Below are 25,677 nucleotides of genomic sequence, written 5' to 3'. Positions count from 1 at the left end.
TTGTGACCCCATGATAATGTATTATGTACAAATACAAGAGTTAGAGCAGGTTACACAAACGCATTTCAAACCCTGATTCCAAGTTTTCCCTGTTATTTTTTGTATTTATATCAGTCATTTAATCAGAAATTTTGCGTGTCACGAGTAGAATCAAGCCACTAAGGCTACATTTACACTGCAGGTCTTAATGCTCAATACAGATTTTTCGGTCAAATCTGATTTTTTTTTTGTCTGCTTGTTCACACTACAAATAAAATGTGACAGCAAACGTGCTCTAGTGTGAACCCTCAAAGCAGCCCGCATGCGCAAAAGAAGACGCGACACACAACGCGCTCTGTTTAGACCCAGACCAAACAGTATTGTTTGACTGATGGCCGTAAATATAAAGACTTGTTTCAGACTTTACGTTTCCCAATTTTGCTTTAAGTTATAAAGTTATTTTGTTATTTACATATGGCCTAATAATGATCCTTATTGCTGATTTAGAGAGGAGTGGTGCTTCAAAGGATAGTTGCAGATTTCTGTCAGAATCTGTAGATTATACAGTACAAATAAAATGTTCACGTTTCTCCAACGTTGTCTTCCAAACAGTTTCACTCGATGGCCAGGAAGCGTTCGCGATGTCTTATCGGGCGCTTCTCCGGCGCTGATAATTGGCGTCTGTCTTGTGTCAGTGACGTAGAAGACAGATTTAATGCGACATGACCATTCAAACAGCAGTCGCTTTCTAAAGATCAAATCAAATCAATTTATTTATATAGCACTTTTCACAGGATAAAAACCACAAAGTGCTTCACAGTAATATAAAAACAGAAATGCATAAAATACATTAATAATCAAACATACAGCACAAATCTAATTAAAAGCCAATCTAAATAAATGAGTCTTAAGCTGCTTTTTAAAAGAATAAATACAATCCAGGCAACGTAATGATGGAGGGAGAGCATTCCACAACCTGGGGGCCACCGCTCTAAAAGATCTATGTCCTCTGGTCTTAAAACGAGTTCATGGGATTACCAACAGCCTTTGATTAGATGATCTCAGGCTGCAAGAGGGAGCGTGGGGTTCTAAAAGATCAGAAATGTAGGCAGTGGCATCACAATTCAAAGCTTTAAAAGATTTTAAATTTTAAATTTTTTTAAAATGAATTCTAAAATGTACTGGAAGCCAGTGTAATGAACACTGGTGTAATGTGCTCTCTTTTTCTTGTCTTAGTTAAGAGCCTTGCAGCAGCGTTTGGGACTAACAAACAACCAAGAGTCCACCTTCGGCTGATTAGAGTGAATCGACTCTTTACAGGTGCACACCTGACAGACGTCCTCCAGATGTTGTTGGTCTTTTATTTTTATTTCTAAACCACACCTTCGGCTTTCACATGCCTACAAATATCTCAAAGTCTCATAACACAATTACCTACGGGTGGCTTCCACATTAGCATCTGCTGTACACTGTTCTTTCTACAGCAAAAAATTAAACTTCAAATCTGAGCAAGCACGCTAGCACGCTGCTACAGGAATATTCACAGAGAAACCCCTGGATCCCCCCACTGAAATGACCGCTGCAGCACCGTATTTATTTTTTGCTGTGTTTTACTTACATCTATTTGAAACAGTGAGTGTAAAAACAAAACATTATTTTATTTTATATGCTGGAATATGCAGAAAATAGATTTAAATGTTAAGAAAATTTCTTCTGTGATTAACAGTCAACAGTCAGTTCAACAGTCAGACTGTTTCTCTTTCTTGGACAAGTAATTAGTAACTAATTACATTTTTCAAGTAACTTGACCAACACTGATGGGCAACTTTGACATGCAGAAAATCAACCCTCTCAGACCTACTTTCAGTTAAAACGTTGACATGTGTATAAATTGAGTAAAGCAGCATGTCTTAAAGCAAATTAACCCATACCTAGTATAATCAAGAAAAATCATTACATGATAGTGAGCTTAGACTTGTTGAAAATGCAGGGTTGTGAACTGAGCTTTAGTGAAACACAACATACTGATATTCAGCTTTGAGTGGAAAAAGACAGAAAAACAACATGTGGATCCTGGAATAATGGGAGCTTCCATCTTTAAAAGACTGAAGAGCAAGAAGTTTACAAGGAATCATTCAGAACAGTTTAAAACATCAACTGATTGAATTCATGAATCTGAAAACGTGTTTCTGAGCGTAAGAGACAGACATGAACAGACTGAACTATCTGTTCAACAGTCAGAGTGTTTCTCTAACAGGAGGACACTCTTTACACTCCACTCAGCACAGGGACACTGAGGAACCAGAAAAGAGGTAACCAGTGTAGCTGTACCCTAATCGAAACCCAGGATAAAGAGGTTCAGTGAATGTGGTGTTGAAGGTGTGGAGGTGGATCAGAGTGTCAGAGGAGACTCTGTAGAAGGACAGAGTGCCAGCAGGACAGTCCACATACACTGCTGCTCTGTTAGAGACAGAGGAGGAGGAGGAGGAGATGGGAATAAGAATTTGCTTGTTATTGTGCCAGACACAATGAGGACCACCAGCAGAGCATTCCAGACTCCAGGACTGATCATTACACCCAAACAAACAGTAATTAATATCTAGTAGCTCTCCTTTCCTTCTGATTCTTCTGTAACTCACTGATATATCAACATTTCCTCTCCACTCGACCTCCCAGTAACAGCGATCAGTCAGACCATCTCTGCACAGCAGCTGATACCAATCAAATCTGTCTGGATGATCAGGATATGACTGATACTCCTCCGCACGTGTCACCTTCCTGTTGTCGTCAGACAGTTTGAGTTCTCTGTTCACTGTGTTTGTGTCGATTGTGAGTTGACAGGAATCTGATGAGAGAACAAACACAATCCAGCTGCAGTTATTGATCCATCATCTGTTCATTGATTGACACTTTGATGATGACTCCTGACATCAGAGATGTGAATGAGTGATGTGACAGTTTGAAGATGGTTGAATGTGTGCTGCTTTGTTTTCATGAATCACATTAAAAACACACTTACACTTCCTCAGACCTGGTCTCAACCATCGGACTCCAGCAGGCTCCACCCTGAAAGGAGGAGGGGGGTCAGACCAGCACAGTCTCTTTCAGCATGCACACATGGACATTACATGGCTCTCGTACACATACTGTTAGACACTGATAAAGGAACAGTCCAACATTTTCACAAATACACTTCAAGCTGGGCAATATGGGAACATATTTGTATATTTTAAATACAATTTTATATAAATAAAATCAGTATTTCTGTCATATTTAAATGGTTCCTTTTTTTTTTGCTGAGTGAGATGGTAAGATAGATGTTGAATTTAAAAAGCACTGAAAAACATTATGAAGTTAAATCAATAACATAGGTACAGTATAGGTGTATATATAAAGAGGTAAAATCTTATTTCATACCAGTCTCAGTTCCATATAAATATGTCTTAATGCATCATCCCTCATGCAGGAAAGGAAATCCCAGAAAATGTATTCTATTCATCCGTTAATCTAGACCAGGGTTATCAAACTCATTTTACACTGTGGGCCACATACAGCCCACTTTGATCTTAAGCAGGCTAAACCACTGAAACTCCCCTTTCTGTCAGTGTAGAGAAGTCAAACATTTAACTCTTTTTCTGCATGTTAAAGATAAAGCTGCTGTGACAAAGAAAGATCTGTCAGCATGATTCTTTGGAATTAAATTGTAAGAAATAAATGTGTAGTTCTGGTAGTTCTGGTAGCATATGGCCCAGACTGTCTTTTTGTTTGTTGTTGTTGTTGTCATGGTTGTTTGTTTGTTTCTTTAACTAGTAATTTAAAAAAAGACTTCTATAATAGAAAATGAAAAACATAAGCTGTGAACATAATACAACACAAACTCTCGTAGAGGATACAAAGTCAGAGAGAAAAATTTTGAAATGACAAGGAGCAGGCGCATCTAGTCCGTCAGTATCGTAAAATCTTTGCTCTGCTACTAGTACACTTATTCATGTTTTGTCAGATGCTGGTAGTGCCACTCCTTTCATATAAACCATAGGTTTACTTATCAGTTTGATAACTAGCTTTGTGAGACTGCTTGTCCCCATTTCTGATGTTAATGTGAGTGAAACCAGGTCAGTAAAAGAAAATTCCTCTATGTTGCCCTTGCTTTGTAGTAGAGGGCTCAGCTCTTCTTCCTCTATCAGACATTCTCTCCATACCTGAGAGTGTCCAGTCTCCAGCCTGGATCCTTCAGTCCAGCCAAGAGCAGCTTCATTCCTGAGTCTCCTGGATGATTGTAGCTCACGTCCAGCTCTCTAAGATAGGAGGGGTTGGACTCCAGAGCTGAAGCCAGAGAATCACAGCCCTGATCTGTGATCAGACATCCTGACAGTCTGCAGACACACAAAATAGCAATACAACTGGTTTAGAGCAGCATGGGAATAGTAACTGAATTGAGCGGAGATTCCAGAGTGTGGAGAATTAAGCAGAGCAAATAAAGAGAATCCAGAGTTTAATTGGACAGGTTTCAGGCCTGACCAGGAGAGCTGAGGAGGTGAAGCTGCAGACAAGGTGGGTGTTGGATGATCAGAGGCAGATGTGAATGAGATAAACTTTGACTGTTCTACTTTTCAGGACAGGGTCGAAATGGTTTCTCCTGGTGGATCTAGGGAGTTTTGAATCACTAAATAGTGCTAAGGAGAATACTTCTGTGGGTTGAGCATCAGAGTCGGTTGTGCCCATAATCCATCCAGCCATTCGCTTCTGCTTATCCTTTTCAGGGTCGCGGGGGACGCTGGAGCCCAGCTGCCATAGGGCGAGAGGCGGTGTACACCCAGGACAGGTCGCCAGTCTGTCGCAGGGCTAACACACAGGGACAGACAACCATTCGCACTCACATTCACTCTCACATTCACGCCTATGGGCAATTTGGATTAACCAATTAACCTTAACACGGGGAGAACATGCAAACTCCACACAGAAAGACCCCGGCCTGATGGTGGAATTGAACTCAGGACCTTCTTGCTGTGTGGCAACAGTGCTAACCACCGTGCCACAGTGCTGCCCATAATTTAAAATTTTGACTCTTGTTTTGAGCTTCTGGTACTCCAGGTGCTGACATTCAGATGCCTGATTGGCACCAGATTAGTGCTACTGAGTAAGAAGTTCAGATTTTTTCTAAGCCAATTTGATCGTAGGATAAACTGTGAAGATATGGGGAACACTATCCTGATTGGTGCTCTGATAGAGTAATCGCATTTGGTAGAGGTAATGTGACTTGTGTGGAGGGGCCTCGCAGTCGCTGGAAAAACAAGTCTCCAGAGACTACTTTCAGAATTTCTGAGTGGACTCACTTGTGACAAATTTTTCCTGAATTCATAATCTAGCATGGCAAAAATGAACAGAAAAAAACAAATAATTTTTGGGTCCAAAGATTTTGGGTACTCTGGCGTAATCACCTGTTATCCAGCTATCATCATCATACATCCATGTTTAATTCAAAAACATAGGAATATTTTCTCTCACTTCTTCCTCTAGAAACTCTTAGCTCACCAATCACAATATACTTCAGGATAGTTTCTTTTATTAAGTACGTCATGGTTAGATAAAATGTTCTATAAATGTATGTTTAGTCACTCTGTCCAAGCACTATAGATCCCAGACAAGCTCTTGGCTGTGTATCATGCTTATATTTCTGCTTATTTAAGGATCCCAGTATAGAGGCACACACATACAAACTGAATCAGTCACAAGTCAGATATTGGAACAAGTTCACTAATCAAGCTGTATTTCCCATTCATCATATTAATACTTTAATTGTATTTGTATAATAATAATTATGTAATAATTAAAATTATTTACCATTAGCAAAGGAATAGACAGATAAACTTTTATAGCACTCTAACATTTTAAAAACAAAAGGCTGGATTTTGACACCTTGCACCATAGTTCAGCTGTAATGTGAAGTGACAGAGTTAATCTCTTTCAGTCCCACCTCTCTTGACAGTTGTCACAGCTTCAGTGCAAAGTTTTGGATATCCTAGAACTGCATAAGCATTTCCCCCTATAACTGAACTCACAGACAAATTCCAAGTCATTACGGCAAAGTTTCACCACCAAGTTCAGTGTGCAGCAGTAGATTTGGTGCACACTAGACTTTGTGGACCAGTTATTATTAACGTATGATACTAGCCACTAACATTAATATGTTTTAAATGGGTAGAATTTGGAAGATTTAGAGAAATGGTAATGTGCCAATACATATTTACAGATACGATTCTAAATGAGTTATCATCTAAATGATCATTTATTCATGCAATAAATGATCTTTATTGAAAAGTCAAAATCCTTACGTGAGAATTTCCAGTTTACAGAGTGTACTCTCCACTCCGGAAGACAGCAGCTTAACTCCTGAATCCCCCAGGTCATTGTCACTTAGGTCCAGCTCTCTCAGACTAGAGGGCTGGGAGGTGAGAACTGAGGACAGAGCTTCACAGCTTTTCTCAGAGAGTTTACAGCCACTCAGTCTAAATTTTATTAGGAAGAAGACAGGAAAAAGAAATACTGGTGTTAATGAGTATTCCTACCTTAGTGAGAGGTTACTAGATTTGGAAATAACAAAAGCAGTCCCTTGTGTTAAACAAGTCAGAAATGGTGCCGTTTACTTTGACTTAGAAAAAAATACAAAGAAACAATAATAGCATTCATATAGTTCATATAATTACCTAAAATAGTTAAAATGTATTTTTGTAATTTTATCAAAGGTATATCACTTTATCTTACCTGAGAGTTTTCATCTCAGTTGAACTCTTCACGCCAACAGAAAGAAGCTTCACTCCTGAATCCTGTAGGTTGTTGTTACTCAGGTCTACCTCTCTCAGACTAGAGGACCGGGAGCTAAAAACTGAGGACAAATCTTCACAGCTTCTCTCTGAGAGATTACAGCTCCTTAATCTAGATTTGTAAATAAGTAATCTTGTTTAATTACTGACTGAATCCTCCATTTTATGTTAAACAAATCAAGAATTAAATTAAAATGCTTAAAATACAAATATAAAACAAAGTGTGAATGAAATCAACTTACCAACATTTTGTAATGTATTTTTTTTTTCAATTGATAGAAACACAAAAACAAAAATAAATGAATAAGCAGTATCAGTTCGTCTGACCTGAGACTTTTGAGTGTACAGTGTGGACTGTGCAGTGCACTACAGAGATGCTTCACTCCTGTATCCTGAAAGTTATTGCTACTCATGTCCAGCTCAGTCAGACTAGATGAGTTCGAATTGAAAAGTGTGGACAGATCTTCACAACTTCTTTCTGAGAGGTCACAGTCACTCAGTCTGAAAAATTAGGAAGACAAATAACACAGGTGTTAAAGCTGAATCATGCTTACTAAGGGAGCTACTAGATTTTGCAATATTTAATGCTAGTTTAGAAATAGAGCTCACTATTGTCTTAAACTCATCAAAAAAAATTTTTTAATGTGTAAAACATTAAAATATTAAATATGGGACATAAATATTTATGTAAACAGATAAACACATTACCACTTCAACTCACACAAGAACTTCTAGTTTACAGTGTGGACTCTTCAGTCCAGCAGACAGAAGCTTTATGCCTGAATCCTGCAGGTTGTTGTTACTCAGGTCCAACACCCTCAGACTAGAGGACTGGCAGTTGAGAACCGAGGACAGAGCTTCACAACTTCTCTCTGTGAGATTACCATGACTCACTCTAAAAAATTATAAACAATAATTCAGTTAAATTCCATCTTATTAATACCACAACAGCTGCACTCGAAATTTTTAAGACGACAAAAAAAGTTTTTTATGCTTCATTGAAGAGTTACTTGAATTGGCAATATTTTATTCTATTTTACGACCGACTGGAGTCCTTAAAGCTTTACCATTCATAGAACTCATTCCATCAATGTTTTGACAGACTAAAACAAAAACTGTCATTTAGAAGAGCCCAGCAGCAAATGAATCATGTGGTTTGAATAGTGCTAGAGCAATATCATATTAGGGTTGACAAACAAGCAGGAGGAGCAGTGGGCAGGCGTTATCTGAGGAATTAAAACCCAACAAAGAAGCATAATAACAAACTTCAACTGTGTAAAAAGCATGTTCCAGGTAATACCAATCGTTTTGCATCATCTGAAGTGATAACCTGTGCAAAGCACACACATTGCAAGATTGTACAGAACCTGCCACTCTGTCTTGTACTATGGTTTACATCATAAAAATAAAGATATAAAGTGGTGTCATGAATGCTTTTGCAGTCCTTGTCGTTTCCTTTAATGTAAAGCTGGAGGGTAATGACTAAATGCAAGACACAGGAGACAAAAGAGCACTAAAATAAAACAGGACCTAAAGAAATCCAAAGATTAGAGATTCTTTGTACATTTGTCACACTTAAATGTTTCAGATCATCAAACAAATTTAAATATTAGAAAAAGATGACACAAGTAAACACAAAAAGCAGTTTCTAAATGCAGGTTGTACCACCCTTAGCAGCAACAAATGCAATCAAACATTTGCAAAAACTGGCAATGAGTCTTTAACAGCACTGTGGAGGAACTGTGGCCCACTCATTTAATTAAACAATATTGGTAGGCTTCCAAGCATGAACTACCTTTTTAAGGTCATGCCACAGCATCTCAAACAGATTCAGGTCAGGACTTGGACTAGGTCACTCCAAAGTTTTCATTTTGTTTTTCTTAAGCCATTTAAAGGCGGAATTGCTGCGTTTTGAATTATTGTCCTGTTACAGAACTCAGACCTTCTCCTTCAAGATGCTTTGGTACACAGCAGAATTCATGGTTCCATTTACCACAGCAAGTCTTCCAGGTCCTGTGGCAGCAAAGCAGCCTCAGATCATCACACTACCACCACCATATTTAACTGCTGGTGTGATGTTACTTTTATGAAATGCTGTGTTACTTTTACACCAGATGTAATGGAATACACACTGTCCAAAAAGTTCAACTTTTGTCTCATCAGTCCACAGAGTATTTTCACAAAAGTAGCCAGAGTTTAATGTTGTAGATTTTGACTGCTCTTAGATTTTCTTAGATTGTTTATCCAACCTAAAAAAACTAATATTTCTTTGTGGAAATCACCTTCTTAGTGTACATTGGTGACTCATACCTAGACCTAACAACATGACAAATGTAGTAGTTTACTGTAATTTATACTAAAATATAAGAATTCAAAGGCAAAACAACATGAGTGTGAAGTTCACTTAACTATTGGCAGTTCTTATTGGTTATATCTTTTATTTTTTAAGAGAGAACAAACACTTGATCTGACCTTAGAGTCCGTAGTTTACAGTGTGGACTCTTTGCTGCAAGCGACAGAAGCTTCACACCTGTGTCCTGCAGATTGTTGTCACTCAGGTCCAGTTCTTTGAGACTATAGCAGTCGGATATGAGAACTGGGGACAAAGCTTCACAACTTCTTTCTGAAAGGTTACAACCTCTAAGTCTAAGGAAAAACAAACAAACAAGAAGACAAAAAAAACCTGGTGATAAAGTGTATTCATGAGACAAGATCTGAGATTATCCAGTATTTCTAATAGCAGGACTGGCTGGAATTCTTACAGATATAATATTAAACAGTGACTTCTACTCCATTACTAAAAATTCAAAGGTAGCATTTTTTGGAAGAAGTCAATTTATTTAGCACATTTAATTAGCAACAATTATTACTGTTTATTGTTGTTGCTTGTTAAAAAACAAAATATGACTTGATCTGACCTGAGAGATTCCAGTTTACAATGTGGAATCTCCACTCCAAGAGACAGAAACTTCACTCCTGAATCTTGCAGGTTATTATTGTTCAGGTTCAGCTCTCTCACATTAGAGGACTGGGATCTGAGAACTGAGGACAGAGCTTCACAGCTTCTCTCGGAAAGGTTACAGCCATTCAATCTGAAAAAAAAACAAAACCCCAAAACAAACAATGATATTACTACTGGTCACTAACTTATTCTGTTACTAGTCAACAGTAATCATAGGTTAAATATAAATATAGACTAGAACATATTCCCAGGTGTGCATGAGGTCCGCCCTGAGTTCCTGAAGGCTCTGGATGTTGTAGGGCTGTCCTGGCTGACACGCCTCTGCAATGTGGAGATCAGGGGCAGTACCCCTGGACTGGCAGACCGGGGTGGTGGTCCCTATTTTTAAGAAGGGGGACTGGAGGGTGTGTTCCAACTACAGGGGGCTCACACTCCTCAGCCTCCCTGGGAAAGTCTATGCCAGGGTGCTGGAGAGGAGAGTCCATCCGCTAGTCAAACCTTCAGGGACAATCCCTACAGTGACCATCACTGAAACCAACCAGCTGATGTACACTACAACAAAACTGATCATCCTGACCAGTAGGGATGGGTACCGGTATCCGGTGCCATTATGGCACCAGTTCTGTGCTTCGGTGCTTTTTTTTTACTGAGATGTCATACACTTTGGATTCTAGCCAATCATTTTACCTTTGCAAGCGTAGTAGGCGAGCCCAGGTACGTACATTCTTTTAGAGCAGAAATACAGATTAAACACGCCCAAGGCAAAGCAGTCAAAGTCTGGCTGTACTTTACAGCAAAAGATGCAAACTCAGCAGCCAGCATCAAGTGCTTTAAGGTGATACTGTGCAAAAGAAGCACGTACAAATTCCAAAGCACGTACAAACTCCAAAAAACATTTCTAGCATTAACTGAACTTCCAAAACAGAGCTACCTAGAATTTAATTACACAGTTGAAAGCATATGTGTATTGTTTGTGTACTTATACACAAGCATACATATATATTAAAATAATTTTAAAAAATGTTCATTTACCTGTTACTACCACACACCAAATCCGGTCGTTGGTACTTGCTGGCTTGTGTAGCCACTAAGTAACAACAGCTCAACACTGGGCCTAGCATTCTGGAGCACTTCTTTTGTCTTTTGTACGTGTTTTGGAGTTTGTACGTGCTTCGGCGTTTGTACGTGCTATGGACTTTTTACGTGTTTTGGAGTTTTTACATGTTTTGGAGTTTGTACGTGCTTCAGGGTTTGTACGTGCTCCAGAGTTCGTACGTGTTTTGAAGTTTGTATGGGCTTTGTCTCTAGGGGCCACCGTAAATATACTTTTATTTATTCACTCCACATAAAATGTAATAAATAAATGATATAATACAAAAACCAACTATTCACATTTCAACTTTTAGCTATTTAAATTTTCAGCTTTTTCCTTTAAAACAAATTTAAAGTGAAGCAACGCAAAACACTGCAAACCACAACACAATTAAATATAAATTTAAATATGAAAACAAAAAGAAGATGCACATTCTCTGTCATATGGGCCTGCACGAATAAACTTCTAATGTGACGTTGTTGTCCCTGGCTCTCTTTCTCTCTCTTTCCCTCCCGCTCTGTTCCTGTGCTACTGCGAGTGTAACTACCGCCCCTCCCCCCTCTTCCCAGCATAAAGCACAAGGCTCGCATGCGGAGTGAAGCGGAAAAAAGTGCGACAGAGAGGGTGAGAGAAAGAAAAAGAAAAAAACCCACGGCTCGCGATAAGGAGCCGGCTCCCGTCGTTCACGTCAAAGATCCAGCTCTAAGAGCCGTTTCGTTCGCAACCGACACATCACTACTGAATACGCTGCAACTGGAATGTGAACTTCACAGAGAAACTGCCTTAGAACTGTAGAAAAGTGTGACAAAGACAAGGAAGCAGCTAATAAGCACAACAAGCTGTCTATATCTCAGACCATGCCAAGCAAAGACCAAAAACTTTGGTTAACCGCTTGAAGAAGTATACCAGAGATATTGAAGCCAGGAGAATAAATCAAATTTGATCAAATATTCTCCACTTAACCATCTACGGTGTAATCTCAGGGGCGGGAGAAGTGAGGGGTCACTAGGAAACCTGCAATCACCAAATACCTGCAGAGAGTAAGTCACTGGAATCAAAACAAGAAAGCTTCGTAACATGCATGGAGGATTTTACCATACATGGGAAGCCATAACCAAGTGGCCAGCATAGTATACAGGAACACCTGTCGGGAATAGAGCCTAGAATTTCCAAGGCTGAAATCCAAATTGCACCCACGGTTGGTTGACAATGACCGAGATAAAATCATACCAAAATTGTGCATACTGGTTACATTTTATATCACCTGACAAATCAAAATGGATTAATGTGTGAAGATATAGCCCTGTGGCTGAATAAAATCGCTGATTCAATTAATCGATGGATCTCTCCAAGTTCGATTGCCAGTTAAATCATTATTTGTATTTATAGAAAGGTATAAGTACACATTTAATTACAGAGCTTTGTTGGAGGCTTGGACCACGGGCAGCAGCCTCAGAAGAGCCTCCTCTGAAGCAGAGTATTTCTTCAGGTCAAACACATCCAGATCTTTTTCTGATGACAGTAAGTTAAAGACCAGAGCTGACCACTGAGCAGGAGACAGTTTGTCTGTGGAGAGACTTCCTGAACTCAGGGACTGTTGGATCTCCTCTACTAGAGAACGATCATCCAGTTCATTCAGGCAGTGGAACAGATTGATGCTTTTCTCTGCGGACAGATTCTCACTGAGCTTATTCTTGATGTACTGGACTGTTTCCTGATTGGTCTGTGAGCTACTTCCTTTCTGTGTCAGCAGGCCTTGTAGGAGAGTCTGATTGGTCTGCAGTGAAAGACCCAGGAGGAAGCGGAGGAACAAGTCTAGGTGTCCATTTGGACTCTGTAAGGCCTTGTCCACAGCACTCTGGTAGAAGTGTTTCACTGCAGAGTCTCTTGTTTCAGGTATCTGAAAAGTTGTTTGTTGTTCCTCTTGCAGCAGATTGAGTCCAGAGTTGATGAAGGTCAGATGGACATGAAGAGCAGCCAGAAACTCCTGAACACTCAGGTGGATGAAGCAGAACACCTTGTCCTGGCACAGTCCTCTCTCCTCTTTAAAGATCTGTGTGAACACTCCTGAGTAAACTGAGGCTGCTCTGATATCGATGCCACACTCTGTCAGGTCTGATTCATAGAAGTTCAGGTTTCCTTTCTGCAGCTGATCAAAAGCCAGTTTTCCCAGAGACTCAATCATCTTCCTGCTCTCTGGACTCCAGTGTTGATCTGTCTCAGCGCCTCCATCATACTTGACCTTCTTCACTTTGGCCTGAACCGCCAGGAAGTGGCTGTACATGTCAGTCAAGGTCAGGGTAAACTTTCCACCCTCTCTGGTTTTCAGCACATCCTCCAGAACTGTAGCAGTGATCCAGCAGAAGACTGGGATGCAACACATGATGTGGAGGCTTCGTGATGTCTTTATGTGGGCGATGACCCTGCTGGCCTTCATCTCATTGCTGAATCTCTTCAGGAAGTACTCCTCCATCTGTGGGTCAGTGAACCCTCTGACCTCTGTTACCATGTCAATACATGCAAGAGGGATCTGATTGGCTGCTGCAGGTCGTGTGGTTATCCAGAGGCGAGAAGAGGGAAGCAGGTTCCCCCTGATGATGTTTATCAGCAGCACATCCACTGAGGTGGACTTTCTAGGGTCACTTAGGATTGTAGTTTTGTGGAAGTCCAGAGGAAGTCGACACTCATCCAGACCATCAAAGATGAACACAACCTGGAAGTCTTCAAAGCTGCAGATTCCTGCTTCTTTGGTTTCAGTAAAGAAGTGATGAACAAGTTCCACCAAGCTGAACTTTTCCTCTTTCAGCACATTCAGCTCTCTGAAAGTGAATGGAAATATGAACTGGATGTCCTGGTTGGCTTTGTCTTCAGCCCAGTCCAGGGTGTATTTCTGTGTTAGGACTGTTTTCCCAATGCCAGCCACTCCCTTTGTCAGCACTGTTCTGATTGGTTCATCTCTTCCAGGTGAGGCTTTAAAGATGTCTTCTTGTCTGATTGTTGTTTCTGGTCTGGCAGGTTTCCTGAATGCTTTTTCAATCTGTCTGACCTCATGTTCATCATTGACCTCTGCAGTCCCTCCCTCTGTAATGTAGAGCTCTGTGTAGATCTGATTCAGAAGGGTTGGGTTCCCTGCTTTAGCGATCCCCTCAAACACACACTGGAACTTCTTCTTCAGATTAGATTTAAGTGTAGATTGACAAATTCCACTCAAAGTTCCTAAAAGAATAAAGAAATAAAAATATCAATGAAGTGCACATGATAATTTGATTTCTGTCAAGAAGGACTGAATACATCTTGGTCATCTAAGTAAGTAAGTAAAATTTATTTATATAGCACATTTTCACAGATAAAAATCACAAAGTGCTTCACAATAAGATCAGACATACAAGTTAAAATTAATTAAAAGCCCGTTTGTATAAAAATGTCTTCAGCTGCTTTTTAAAGGAGTCAGTAGAGTCTAGACAGCGTAAAGACAACGGCAGAGATTTCCACAGCCTGGGTGCCAGTGCCTGAAAAGCCTGATCCCCACGTGTTTTAAACCTAGTACATGGGACCACCAGTAGCCTCTGACCTGAAGACCTAAGTGCTCGGGATGAAGCATGAGGTTTCAACAGGTCAGAGATATACTGGGGAGCTTCACCACGCAGAGCTCTAAAAGTTACAACTAAAATTTTAAAATGAACCCTAAAATTTACTGGCAACCAATGAAGAGAAGCCAAAACTGGAGTAATGTGTAACCTCTTGTTTGTACCAGTTAAAAGTCTTGCCGCTGCATTCTGTACAGACTGAAGGCGATCCAGAGCTGATTTGTTGAGACACGTAAAAAGACCGTTACAATAATCCAAACGAGAAGAGATAAAAGCATGAAGAATTATCTCAAGTTCTGCCTTTGACACCAGTAGTCTGAGTTTAGAAATGTTTCTTAGATGATAAAAACAGTTCCGGACAAGTTGTTTAGAGTGTACCTCAAGAGACATTGAACTGTCAATTATAACACCTAAGTTTCTGAGACTCGACTGAAATGAAGGGTCTGAAGAACTGATATGCTGCCTAATTTCTGAGAGCATGTGATCAGGTGCAATAATCAAAGTTTCTGTTTTATCTGCATTTAACTGAAGGAAATTGTCATTTAACCATTGTTTGATTTCTGACAGACAATTATTTAAACAAGACCATTTATAAAACTCAGAAGTTTTGAAAGAACAGTATAACTGAATGTCATCAGCATAGAGATGATAAGAAATATTATTGTAACATCTGATAATTTGGCCTAGAGGGAGTATATACAGCAAAGAGAGAATAGGACCTAAAACAGATCCTTGAGGTACCCCAGAAGGCAGAACTGATGTTTCCGACAACACATGATTCATACAGACAGTAAAGGATCTCTCAGATAGATACGACATAAACCATTTTAAAACAACAGCAAACAAGTCCTTCAGCCTATTTATCATGATGCTGTGATCAACAGTATCAAAAGCAGAGCTGAGATCCAACATAACCAGAATGGTGTACTCTCCAGTGTCTGCTGCCATCAGAATGTCACTAGACACTATACTGCAAAACTAACTACACTATCACTGTTTGGGGACTGCACTCATGTACTATTTTGCCCCATTTAGCAAATCTGGCACCAAATCTTTAGAGAAATCTTCTTACTGCTCTGCAGACGATCAGCCAGCTCCTCCTGGTTCATTCTCCTCAGGAAGTTAAGTGTGATCTTCTCAAATGCCTCTCTGTTGCTCTTCCTCTGCTCATCATCCTCTGTCTGACTCTGTAACCATTCTGGGTAATCTGGACTCAGAACCTTCTGGATCTTCTTCAGCTCGTTCTTCACAAAAGTGATGATGTTGTCCTCCAGCAGCTGGAACAGAATACTTTATGAATGACCCAAACAGACTGAAATCATGGAGCCAAACATCAGATCCATGTTGGACACACTGACAATCCACTGGTCTACAAAGAGCCGCATGGAGATGACTGTGAACAGAATAGATGTAAAAAGTAGTTGTTGTACATGTACAGACCTTAAATATGAAGTCCAGGTGTGTTTGATGCTGCTGGACAGACTGACCACTGTGAACCTCTGAGCTCTGCTGGTCCACTCTGTGGAGGAATCATGAAGAATTAGGTCAAGCCTGAATTTCCCTGGAGATGGTAAAATTTAACGGTCTTGCAAATTGACCGAATTAAGAGCTCAGCTTAGTGTTTTTCTGTGAGACTGAATGGCAGTTTTGAGTTTTAGGGTCAGCACTCGGAGAAATTAATCTCAGTCAGTGGAAGTATTTCAGGGTTTAAACTGAATCTCACTTTTAAAAAATCAGATAGCTTTATTCAGGGTGTTTGAGTTCCTTACTTATGTCCAATAGGCTTACACTTCCTTGAACGGAAAGTATATTTTCCTATCTGGTCACTGTTCATGGACAAAGATGGATTCCATGAGTGTTTTACGTTTCCAGCTTTCACTAATCAACCTGCATTGTATACAGTAGTCACTAAAACATTCACATGTGTGTAACAAGATGCTTGATATGGAAGTTGATATGGATGCTTTTATTTTGCTTCTTTATTATAACTTTGGCTTTTAGAAGGCCTTTCTGACTTTTCTTTTTAAGTTTCAGTTCAGTCCTTGAACCATCGGGGGTGGTTAGGCTACTTAACACTGACCTATTAAAAAAAGCGCCAAACTCAATGGATGAACAAGTGTTGTGCCTACACAAAGAACCAATTTTAACTTGTATCTCTGAGAATGTTGTTACTAGCACCCTGATTTAAATACACATAAAACACAAAAACATATAAAATGGCATTTTCGTGCCAACAAGGTGATCCCAAAGGGTTATTAGCTGAAAACTTGGCATCTTATACTTACATCAGAAATAGGAAAGTCTCTCCAGCAAAGACAACATCCAACATTTCTAACTACATCAAGCAGTTAATCACCTCTCAAAGAGTTTATGTTACTAACAGCTCACCTCTCTGCAGCAGACGACTGCAGTCCTTTAAAATCAATACGGTCATATTTAGACTGGTCACTCTTTACGGACACACAGCTGGGTCCAGGTTCACGTCCAGCAGGTCTCTCCTTGATCCTGCTGGAGAGGAAAAGTTGTGTTTTTCATTTGCAGCCAGAGAAGCTGATGAAGAATTAGAATATCTTCATCATCCCAAAGAGAAACAGGTTTTCAGGATGAGCATGAGCAGAAGGAAACTCCAAGCTAGTGTTGGCAGTGTAAGAACAGAGCGCCACCCAGAGGTAAAAACAGTCATTTACACTGTGCAGGACTATTGATGAATGTACATGTTGGATACGTTTTATAGAATAAATAAATTCCTCGCTCAGTGACTTCCTTTGAGTGGAGATAATTGATCTGCATTTCAGGAGTGGGACACATCTCATAGACTCCCCCTCTGGTCCTCAGTCTATATATACAAATCCTGCCTCAATCTGGCTCTACGATTTGGTGGGACTGGCCTTTGACAGTAGAGCTCATCAGCCTTTCCCAAGAAACTATTTAAACTATTTAAACCCTATCACTAACGGTTTAACTGAAATTAAACAGTTTGATGAGTAGCAGCTATTTGAGGGATTTCTTAAAAACAGTAATGGCTTTATTCCATGTAAGAAATAACTCATCTCACAATTAAAGTCACTTTCCAACCTGCATTGTATTCAATAGTCACTAAAACATTCAACGTACTAGCCATACATCTGATAAAACATTGTCAAAGAATTATTTAAGCCTGGACTGAACACTTATTTTATCCAGTATTAGTATTCAGTAGTATACTACAGTTCCAATAAACTCCACCAATTTAATGTCTAAGATGAAGAGGAGCAGAAACATGCACTGGTATCCTGGATGTTTGACCTGTTTTTCTGATAATTAACTGGAAAAAAACTTCATGAAATGCATTCTGGGTAAACTTTAAAACTGGCCATACCACTACGTGGGACAAGTTGATGCTCAAAACAGGTTAGAAGATATCTCAAGTGTCATTTTTACATACATGTTGATGTCAGGCTCATCTTGTACCCATGATTTTTTGCATCAAAATAAGTTTGTAATTTTAACTCACTAATTGATGAAGCCCTTTTATTTTGTCACTTGCAGTTACCTGCAGCGAAATTGGACTGACAACTAAGAACTGTCAGTGCTTGCTGAAGAATTTTTATGCTCTCATAGTTTTCAGCTCTTGTTTTGTCAGTTTGCACTGTTGTAATGGTTTGCTTGGGTATTTAAAGTTTATTGAAGTAAATCCTTTCTCCTCAGGTATGAGCCAGGTGGTTCTCCTCCTTATGGGATTTTACCTTTAATTAAATAAGTTACCTCATAAACTACACTAAGGATGCAAGTAAAACTTAACATCCTAAATGTGAAATTAAAACCTAGTATCAGTTTCTGTCAATAACACTAAAGAGTATGCTCAAACTTTTTAGTGTTATTGACAGACAACAAAAACACATTAAAGAGGATAAGGCTCTGATAAGGTTAAGCGGGAGAGAATGGATGGTCTCCAGGTGTGCAAAGCTTGTAGAGATTTATCGCAACAACTTTTGTAGCTTTGATTTGCTTTAACTGCAAATCAAGGGTGGTTCAATAAAAGTACTGATTCAGGGATGGGGGGCTGCATACATCCTGTATGCATTCGACACTTTTTACATTTGTATTTGTATAAAAATGGATTTTAATTTACGCATTCATTTCTGTTGATGTACAACATAAAATCCCAGTGAAATATACTTAAGTTTATGTTTGTACAATATGGAAAGGTTCAAGGGTATGACTACTTTTACAAGGCACTGTGAGTGAGAAAGAGCCATGTCAATTGTTGTTTTTGTTTAGTTTGTTTTCCTTTGCAGAATCTGGAAATATTTGTAAAACTATCAATTAACACAAAGCTCTACATTAGTAGCCGTGTACTGGGCAGTGCAGAACTGTGGTTCACAAAGAATGCATTCAAGTGCACCATTTAGTGTAGGTCACCTGTGTTTTAGCTCAGCTCACAGTCAGTGTAGGTACAAGTGTGTAACAAGTAGAGATGGACCGATCCGATATTACGTATCGGTATCGGTCCGATACTGACCTAAATTACTGGATCGGATATTGGAGAAAAATAAAAAATGTAATCCGATCCATTAAATATCACGAAAGCACCTCACAAAACTTGCAACACGCCGTAACTCGCCTCAGAACGTTAGCATGTCGGAGCAGTATGCATCACGTGATAGAGCGGCTGTGGCATGCAGGACCTGTCGGTGGTCTGGATAGCATGTGGAGCTTCGCTAGCAACCTGGCATTTCATCTCCGACAAAGTTATCCCCGAGAGAAGTAAAGCAAGTGTGTAAGTCCATCTCTGAATGTTTGTAAAGCATTCCCACGTTAAGCTTAACAAGCGACTGCCTCTTCTTGCTGCTACTTCAATCGTGAAACTGCTTAAATGATCAGCTGATCGGCTTTTCTGTCGCGAGTCCGTCTCTCTTGTTTGTTTTTGGCCCACTTTGCACCAGAAAGAGGAAACCAGCGGCTGAACAACAGCAGCACGTTTAAGCTTGATAAGCTGTTGTTAGAATTTATTTAATATTACTTTCTACACCAGGATCTTTTTCTACGTAGCTGACGGCTGGTAACTGTGCAGGGGCGGATCTAGCAAAGTTTAGCCAGGGGGGCCGATAGGGCATTAACAGGGGAAAAGGGGGCACAAAGACATACTTTTCTTTCTTATTCTCATTTAAAATGTCGAGCTTTTAATAAATAATTGTGCAGTCTGCAATTTTGTTGAAGAAAGATGTTGAATCTATTTAATATTTCTTGAAAAATAATTGATTTCTGTGCATTTTTTTTCACACTGCATCAAATTAAGGTTGATTACGTTGATTAAGCATCATGAGGTGGCGCGTGAGGGGTGGTTCCCTATTTTTTATTTATTTATTTTTGTTGTTGCTGGGAGTTGGAACCCTATTAGTTAGGTTGCTTAATATTTACGCTAAGTACTCTTTAAAATACCAGAATAGGGAGGATGGTGTAGGTTTAAGTTTATTAGATTGATCAGTATTGCTGAACTATGAAATATTTTTTTTGTATACAGGTATAACAGAATAGCTTTAGTGTAGTTGTTGTTTTAAACTTGAGTATGAACTTGCAGACTTGCAAAATGCAGCAAGATATTTAAAAAAACAGTTTTGTTGATTAAAAAACACTATATCGGATTCATATCGGTATCGGCAGATATCCAAATTTATGATATCGGTATCGGTATCGGACATCAAAAAGTGGTATCGTGCCATCTCTAGTAACAAGATGCTTGATATGGAAGCTTTTATTTTGCTTCTTTATTATAACTTTGGCTTTTAGAAGGCCTTTCTGACTTTTCTTTTTAAGTTTCAGTTCAGTCCTTGAACCATCGGGGGTGGTTAGGCTACTTAACACTGACCTATTAAAAAAAGCGCCAAACTCAATGGATGAACAAGTGTTGTGCCTACACAAAGAACCAATTTTAACTTGTATCTCTGAGAATGTTGTTACTAGCACCCTGATTTAAATACACATAAAACACAAAAACATATAAAATGGCATTTTCGTGCCAACAAGGTGATCCCAAAGGGTTATTAGCTGAAAACTTGGCATCTTATACTTACATCAGAAATAGGAAAGTCTCTCCAGCAAAGACAACATCCAACATTTCTAACTACATCAAGCAGTTAATCACCTCTCAAAGAGTTTATGTTACTAACAGCTCACCTCTCTGCAGCAGACGACTGCAGTCCTTTAAAATCAATACGGTCATATTTAGACTGGTCACTCTTTACGGACACACAGCTGGGTCCAGGTTCACGTCCAGCAGGTCTCTCCTTGATCCTGCTGGAGAGGAAAAGTTGTGTTTTTCATTTGCAGCCAGAGAAGCTGATGAAGAATTAGAATATCTTCATCATCCCAAAGAGAAACAGGTTTTCAGGATGAGCATGAGCAGAAGGAAACTCCAAGCTAGTGTTGGCAGTGTAAGAACAGAGCGCCACCCAGAGGTAAACACAGTCATTTACACTGTGCAGGACTATTGATGAATGTACATGTTGGATACGTTTTATAGAATAAATAAATTCCTCGCTCAGTGACTTCCTTTGAGTGGAGATAATTGATCTGCATTTCAGGAGTGGGACACATCTCATAGACTCCCCCTCTGGTCCTCAGTCTATATATACAAATCCTGCCTCAATCTGGCTCTACGATTTGGTGGGACTGGCCTTTGACAGTAGAGCTCATCAGCCTTTCCCAAGAAACTATTTAAACTATTTAAACCCTATCACTAACGGTTTAACTGAAATTAAACAGTTTGATGAGTAGCAGCTATTTGAGGGATTTCTTAAAAACAGTAATGGCTTTATTCCATGTAAGAAACAACTCATCTCACAATTAAAGTCACTTTCCAACCTGCATTGTATTCAATAGTCACTAAAACATTCAACGTACTAGCCATACATCTGATAAAACATTGTCAAAGAATTATTTAAGCCTGGACTGAACACTTATTTTTATCCAGTATTAGTATTCAGTAGTATACTACAGTTCCAATAAACTCCACCAATTTAATGTCTAAGATGAAAAGGAGCAGAAACATGCACTGGTATCCTGGATGTTTGACCTTTTTTTCTGATAATTAACTGGAAAAAAACTTCATGAAATGCATTCTGGGTAAACTTTAAAACTGGCCATACCACTACGTGGGACAAGTTGATGCTCAAAACAGGTTAGAAGATATCTCAAGTGTCATTTTTACATACATGTTGATGTCAGGCTCATCTTGTACCCATGATTTTTTGCATCAAAATAAGTTTGTAATTTTAACTCACTAATTGATGAAGCCCTTTTATTTTGTCACTTGCAGTTACCTGCAGCGAAATTGGACTGACAACTAAGAACTGTCAGTGCTTGCTGAAGAATTTTTATGCTCTCATAGTTTTCAGCTCTTGTTTTGTCAGTTTGCACTGTTGTAATGGTTTGCTTGGGTATTTAAAGTTTATTGAAGTAAATCCTTTCTCCTCAGGTATGAGCCAGGTGGTTCTCCTCCTTATGGGATTTTACCTTTAATTAAATAAGTTACCTCATAAACTACACTAAGGATGCAAGTAAAACTTAACATCCTAAATGTGAAATTAAAACAACCTAGTATCAGTTTCTGTCAATAACACTAAAGAGTATGCTCAAACTTTTTAGTGTTATTGACAGACAACAAAAACACATTAAAGAGGATAAGGCTCTGATAAGGTTAAGCGGGAGAGAATGGATGGTCTCCAGGTGTGCAAAGCTTGTAGAGATTTATCGCAACAACTTTTGTAGCTTTGATTTGCTTTAACTGCAAATCAAGGGTGGTTCAATAAAAGTACTGATTCAGGGATGGGGGGCTGCATACATCCTGTATGCATTCGACACTTTTTACATTTGTATTTGTATAAAAATGGATTTTAATTTACGCATTCATTTCTGTTGATGTACAACATAAAATCCCAGTGAAATATACTTAAGTTTATGTTTGTACAATATGGAAAGGTTCAAGGGTATGACTACTTTTACAAGGCACTGTGAGTGAGAAAGAGCCATGTCAATTGTTGTTTTTGTTTAGTTTGTTTTCCTTTGCAGAATCTGGAAATATTTGTAAAACTATCAATTAACACAAAGCTCTACATTAGTAGCCGTGTACTGGGCAGTGCAGAACTGTGGTTCACAAAGAATGCATTCAAGTGCACCATTTAGTGTAGGTCACCTGTGTTTTAGCTCAGCTCACAGTCAGTGTAGGTACAAGTGTGTAACAAGTAGAGATGGACCGATCCGATATTACGTATCGGTATCGGTCTGATACTGACCTAAATTACTGGATCGGATATTGGAGAAAAATAAAAAATGTAATCCGATCCATTAAATATCACGAAAGCACCTCACAAAACTTGCAACACGCCGTAACTCGCCTCAGAACGTTAGCACGTCGGAGCAGTATGCATCACGTGATAGAGCGGCTGTGGCATGCGGGACCTGTCGGTGGTCTGGATAGCATGTGGAGCTTCGCTAGCAACCTGGCATTTCATCTCCGACAAAGCTATCCCCGAGAGAAGTAAAGCAAGTGTGTAAGTCCATCTCTGAATGTTTGTAAAGCATTCCCACGTTAAGCTTAACAAGCGACTGCCTCTTCTTGCTGCTACTTCAATCGTGAAACTGCTTAATGATCAGCTGATCGGCTTTTCTGTCGCGAGTCCGTGTCTCTAGTTTGTTTTTGGCCCACTTTGCACCAGAAAGAGGAAACCAGCGGCTGAACAACAGCAGCACGTTTAAGCTTGATAAGCTGTTGTTAGAATTTATTTAATATTACTTTCTACACCAGGATCTTTTTCTACGTAGCTGACGGCTGGTAACTGTGCAGGGGCGGATCTAGCAAAGTTTAGCCAGGGGGGCCGATAGGGCATTAACAGGGGAAAAGGGGGCACAAAGACATACTTTTCTTTCTTATTCTCATTTAAAATGTCGAGCTTTTAATAAATAATTGTGCAGTCTGCAATTTTGTTGAAGAAAGATGTTGAATCTATTTAATATTTCTTGAAAAATAATTGATTTCTGTGCATTTTTTTTCACACTGCATCAAATTAAGGTTGATTACGTTGATTAAGCATCATGAGGTGGAGCGTGAGGGGTGGTTCCCTATTTTTTATTTATTTATTTTTGTTGTTGCTGGGAGTTGGAGCCCTATTAGTTAGGTTGCTTAATATTTACGCTAAGTACTCTTTAAAATACCAGAATAGGGAGGATGGTGTAGGTTTAAGTTTATTAGATTGATCAGTATTGCTGAACTATGAAATATTTTTTTTGTATACAGGTATAACAGAATAGCTTTAGTGTAGTTGTTGTTTTAAACTTGAGTATGAACTTGCAGACTTGCAAAATGCAGCAAGATATTTAAAAAAACAGTTTTGTTGATTAAAAAACACTATATCGGATTCATATCGGTATCGGCAGATATCCAAATTTATGATATCGGTATCGGTATCGGACATCAAAAAGTGGTATCGTGCCATCTCTAGTAACAAGATGCTTGATATGGAAGCTTTTATTTTGCTTCTTTATTATAACTTTGGCTTTTAGAAGGCCTTTCTGACTTTTCTTTTTAAGTTTCAGTTCAGTCCTTGAACCATCGGGGGTGGTTAGGCTACTTAACACTGACCTATTAAAAAAAGCGCCAAACTCAATGGATGAACAAGTGTTGTGCCTACACAAAGAACCAATTTTAACTTGTATCTCTGAGAATGTTGTTACTAGCACCCTGATTTAAATACACATAAAACACAAAAACATATAAAATGGCATTTTCGTGCCAACAAGGTGATCCCAAAGGGTTATTAGCTGAAAACTTGGCATCTTATACTTACATCAGAAATAGGAAAGTCTCTCCAGCAAAGACAACATCCAACATTTCTAACTACATCAAGCAGTTAATCACCTCTCAAAGAGTTTATGTTACTAACAGCTCACCTCTCTGCAGCAGACGACTGCAGTCCTTTAAAATCAATACGGTCATATTTAGACTGGTCACTCTTTACGGACACACAGCTGGGTCCAGGTTCACGTCCAGCAGGTCTCTCCTTGATCCTGCTGGAGAGGAAAAGTTGTGTTTTTCATTTGCAGCCAGAGAAGCTGATGAAGAATTAGAATATCTTCATCATTCCAAAGAGAAACAGGTTTTCAGGATGAGCATGAGCAGAAGGAAACTCCAAGCTAGTGTTGGCAGTGTAAGAACAGAGCGCCACCCAGAGGTAAACACAGTCATTTACACTGTGCAGGACTATTGATGAATGTACATGTTGGATACGTTTTATAGAATAAATAAATTCCTCGCTCAGTGACTTCCTTTGAGTGGAGATAATTGATCTGCATTTCAGGAGTGGGACACATCTCATAGACTCCCCCTCTGGTCCTCAGTCTATATATACAAATCCTGCCTCAATCTGGCTCTACGATTTGGTGGGACTGGCCTTTGACAGTAGAGCTCATCAGCCTTTCCCAAGAAACTATTTAAACTATTTAAACACTATCACTAACGGTTTAACTGAAATTAAACAGTTTGATGAGTAGCAGCTATTTGAGGGATTTCTTAAAAACAGTAATGGCTTTATTCCATGTAAGAAACAACTCATCTCACAATTAAAGTCACTTTCCAACCTGCATTGTATACAATAGTCACTAAAACATTCAACGTACTAGCCATATATCTGATAAAACATTGTCAAAGAATTATTTAAGCCTGGACTGAACACTTATTTTTATCCAGTATTAGTATTCAGTAGTATACTACAGTTCCAATAAACTCCACCAATTTAATGTCTAAGATGAAGAGGAGCAGAAACATGCACTGGTATCCTGGATGTTTGACCTGTTTTTCTGATAATTAACTGGAAAAAAACTTCATGAAATGCATTCTGGGTAAACTTTAAAACTGGCCATACCACTACGTGGGACAAGTTGATGCTCAAAACAGGTTAGAAGATATCTCAAGTGTCATTTTTACATACATGTTGATGTCAGGCTCATCTTGTACCCATGATTTTTTGCATCAAAATAAGTTTGTAATTTTAACTCACTAATTGATGAAGCCCTTTTATTTTGTCACTTGCAGTTACCTGCAGCGAAATTGGACTGACAACTAAGAACTGTCAGTGCTTGCTGAAGAATTTTTATGCTCTCATAGTTTTCAGCTCTTGTTTTGTCAGTTTGCACTGTTGTAATGGTTTGCTTGCGTATTTAAAGTTTATTGAAGTAAATCCTTTCTCCTCAGGTATGAGC

The 25,677-nt window shown here is 39.1% G+C and overlaps 1 protein-coding gene across 10 annotated transcripts in view; it reads right to left on the bottom strand.

Annotated features, from left to right (window-relative positions):
* Positions 1-25,677, bottom strand: part of LOC146634784 (neoverrucotoxin subunit beta-like) — a 368,566-nt gene that overhangs the window by 331,783 nt on the left and 11,106 nt on the right. For 4 of the 10 annotated variants that reach the window (XM_085378331.1, XM_085378323.1, XM_085378348.1 and 1 more), the window contains 15 exons: positions 24,370-24,489; positions 20,599-20,718; positions 16,831-16,950; positions 15,883-15,961; positions 15,515-15,719; positions 12,271-14,071; positions 9,719-9,892; positions 9,273-9,446; positions 7,522-7,695; positions 7,128-7,301; positions 6,742-6,912; positions 6,312-6,485; positions 4,179-4,352; positions 2,999-3,045; positions 763-2,824 (listed from right to left, as the gene is read on the bottom strand). The exons of 1 other annotated variant lie outside the window; for it this stretch is intronic. In XM_085378331.1, coding sequence (XP_085234457.1) covers positions 2,259-2,824; positions 2,999-3,045; positions 4,179-4,352; positions 6,312-6,485; positions 6,742-6,912; positions 7,128-7,301; positions 7,522-7,695; positions 9,273-9,446; positions 9,719-9,892; positions 12,271-14,071; positions 15,515-15,719; positions 15,883-15,961; positions 16,831-16,950; positions 20,599-20,718; positions 24,370-24,489 — 4,273 coding nt within the window. In that variant the 3' untranslated portion in view covers positions 763-2,258. Of the gene's footprint in view, positions 1-762; positions 2,825-2,998; positions 3,046-4,159; positions 4,353-6,311; positions 6,486-6,741; positions 6,913-7,127; positions 7,302-7,521; positions 7,696-9,272; positions 9,447-9,718; positions 9,893-12,270; positions 14,072-15,514; positions 15,720-15,882; positions 15,962-16,830; positions 16,951-20,598; positions 20,719-24,369; positions 24,490-25,677 lie in introns of those variants that run through there. 5 more of the 10 variants (XM_085378365.1, XM_085378357.1, XM_085378383.1 and 2 more) reach the window with 5 other exon arrangements.

This window comes from Diplotaxodon limnothrissa, linkage group LG3 (assembly GCF_057381915.1).
Source record: "Diplotaxodon limnothrissa isolate DT_005_m linkage group LG3, D_limnothrissa_male_GT1.1, whole genome shotgun sequence".
NCBI classification, from domain to species: domain Eukaryota; kingdom Metazoa; phylum Chordata; class Actinopteri; order Cichliformes; family Cichlidae; genus Diplotaxodon; species Diplotaxodon limnothrissa.
Note: the sequence above shows the minus strand (reverse complement) of the source record. Positions and strands in the feature narration are given on the sequence as shown.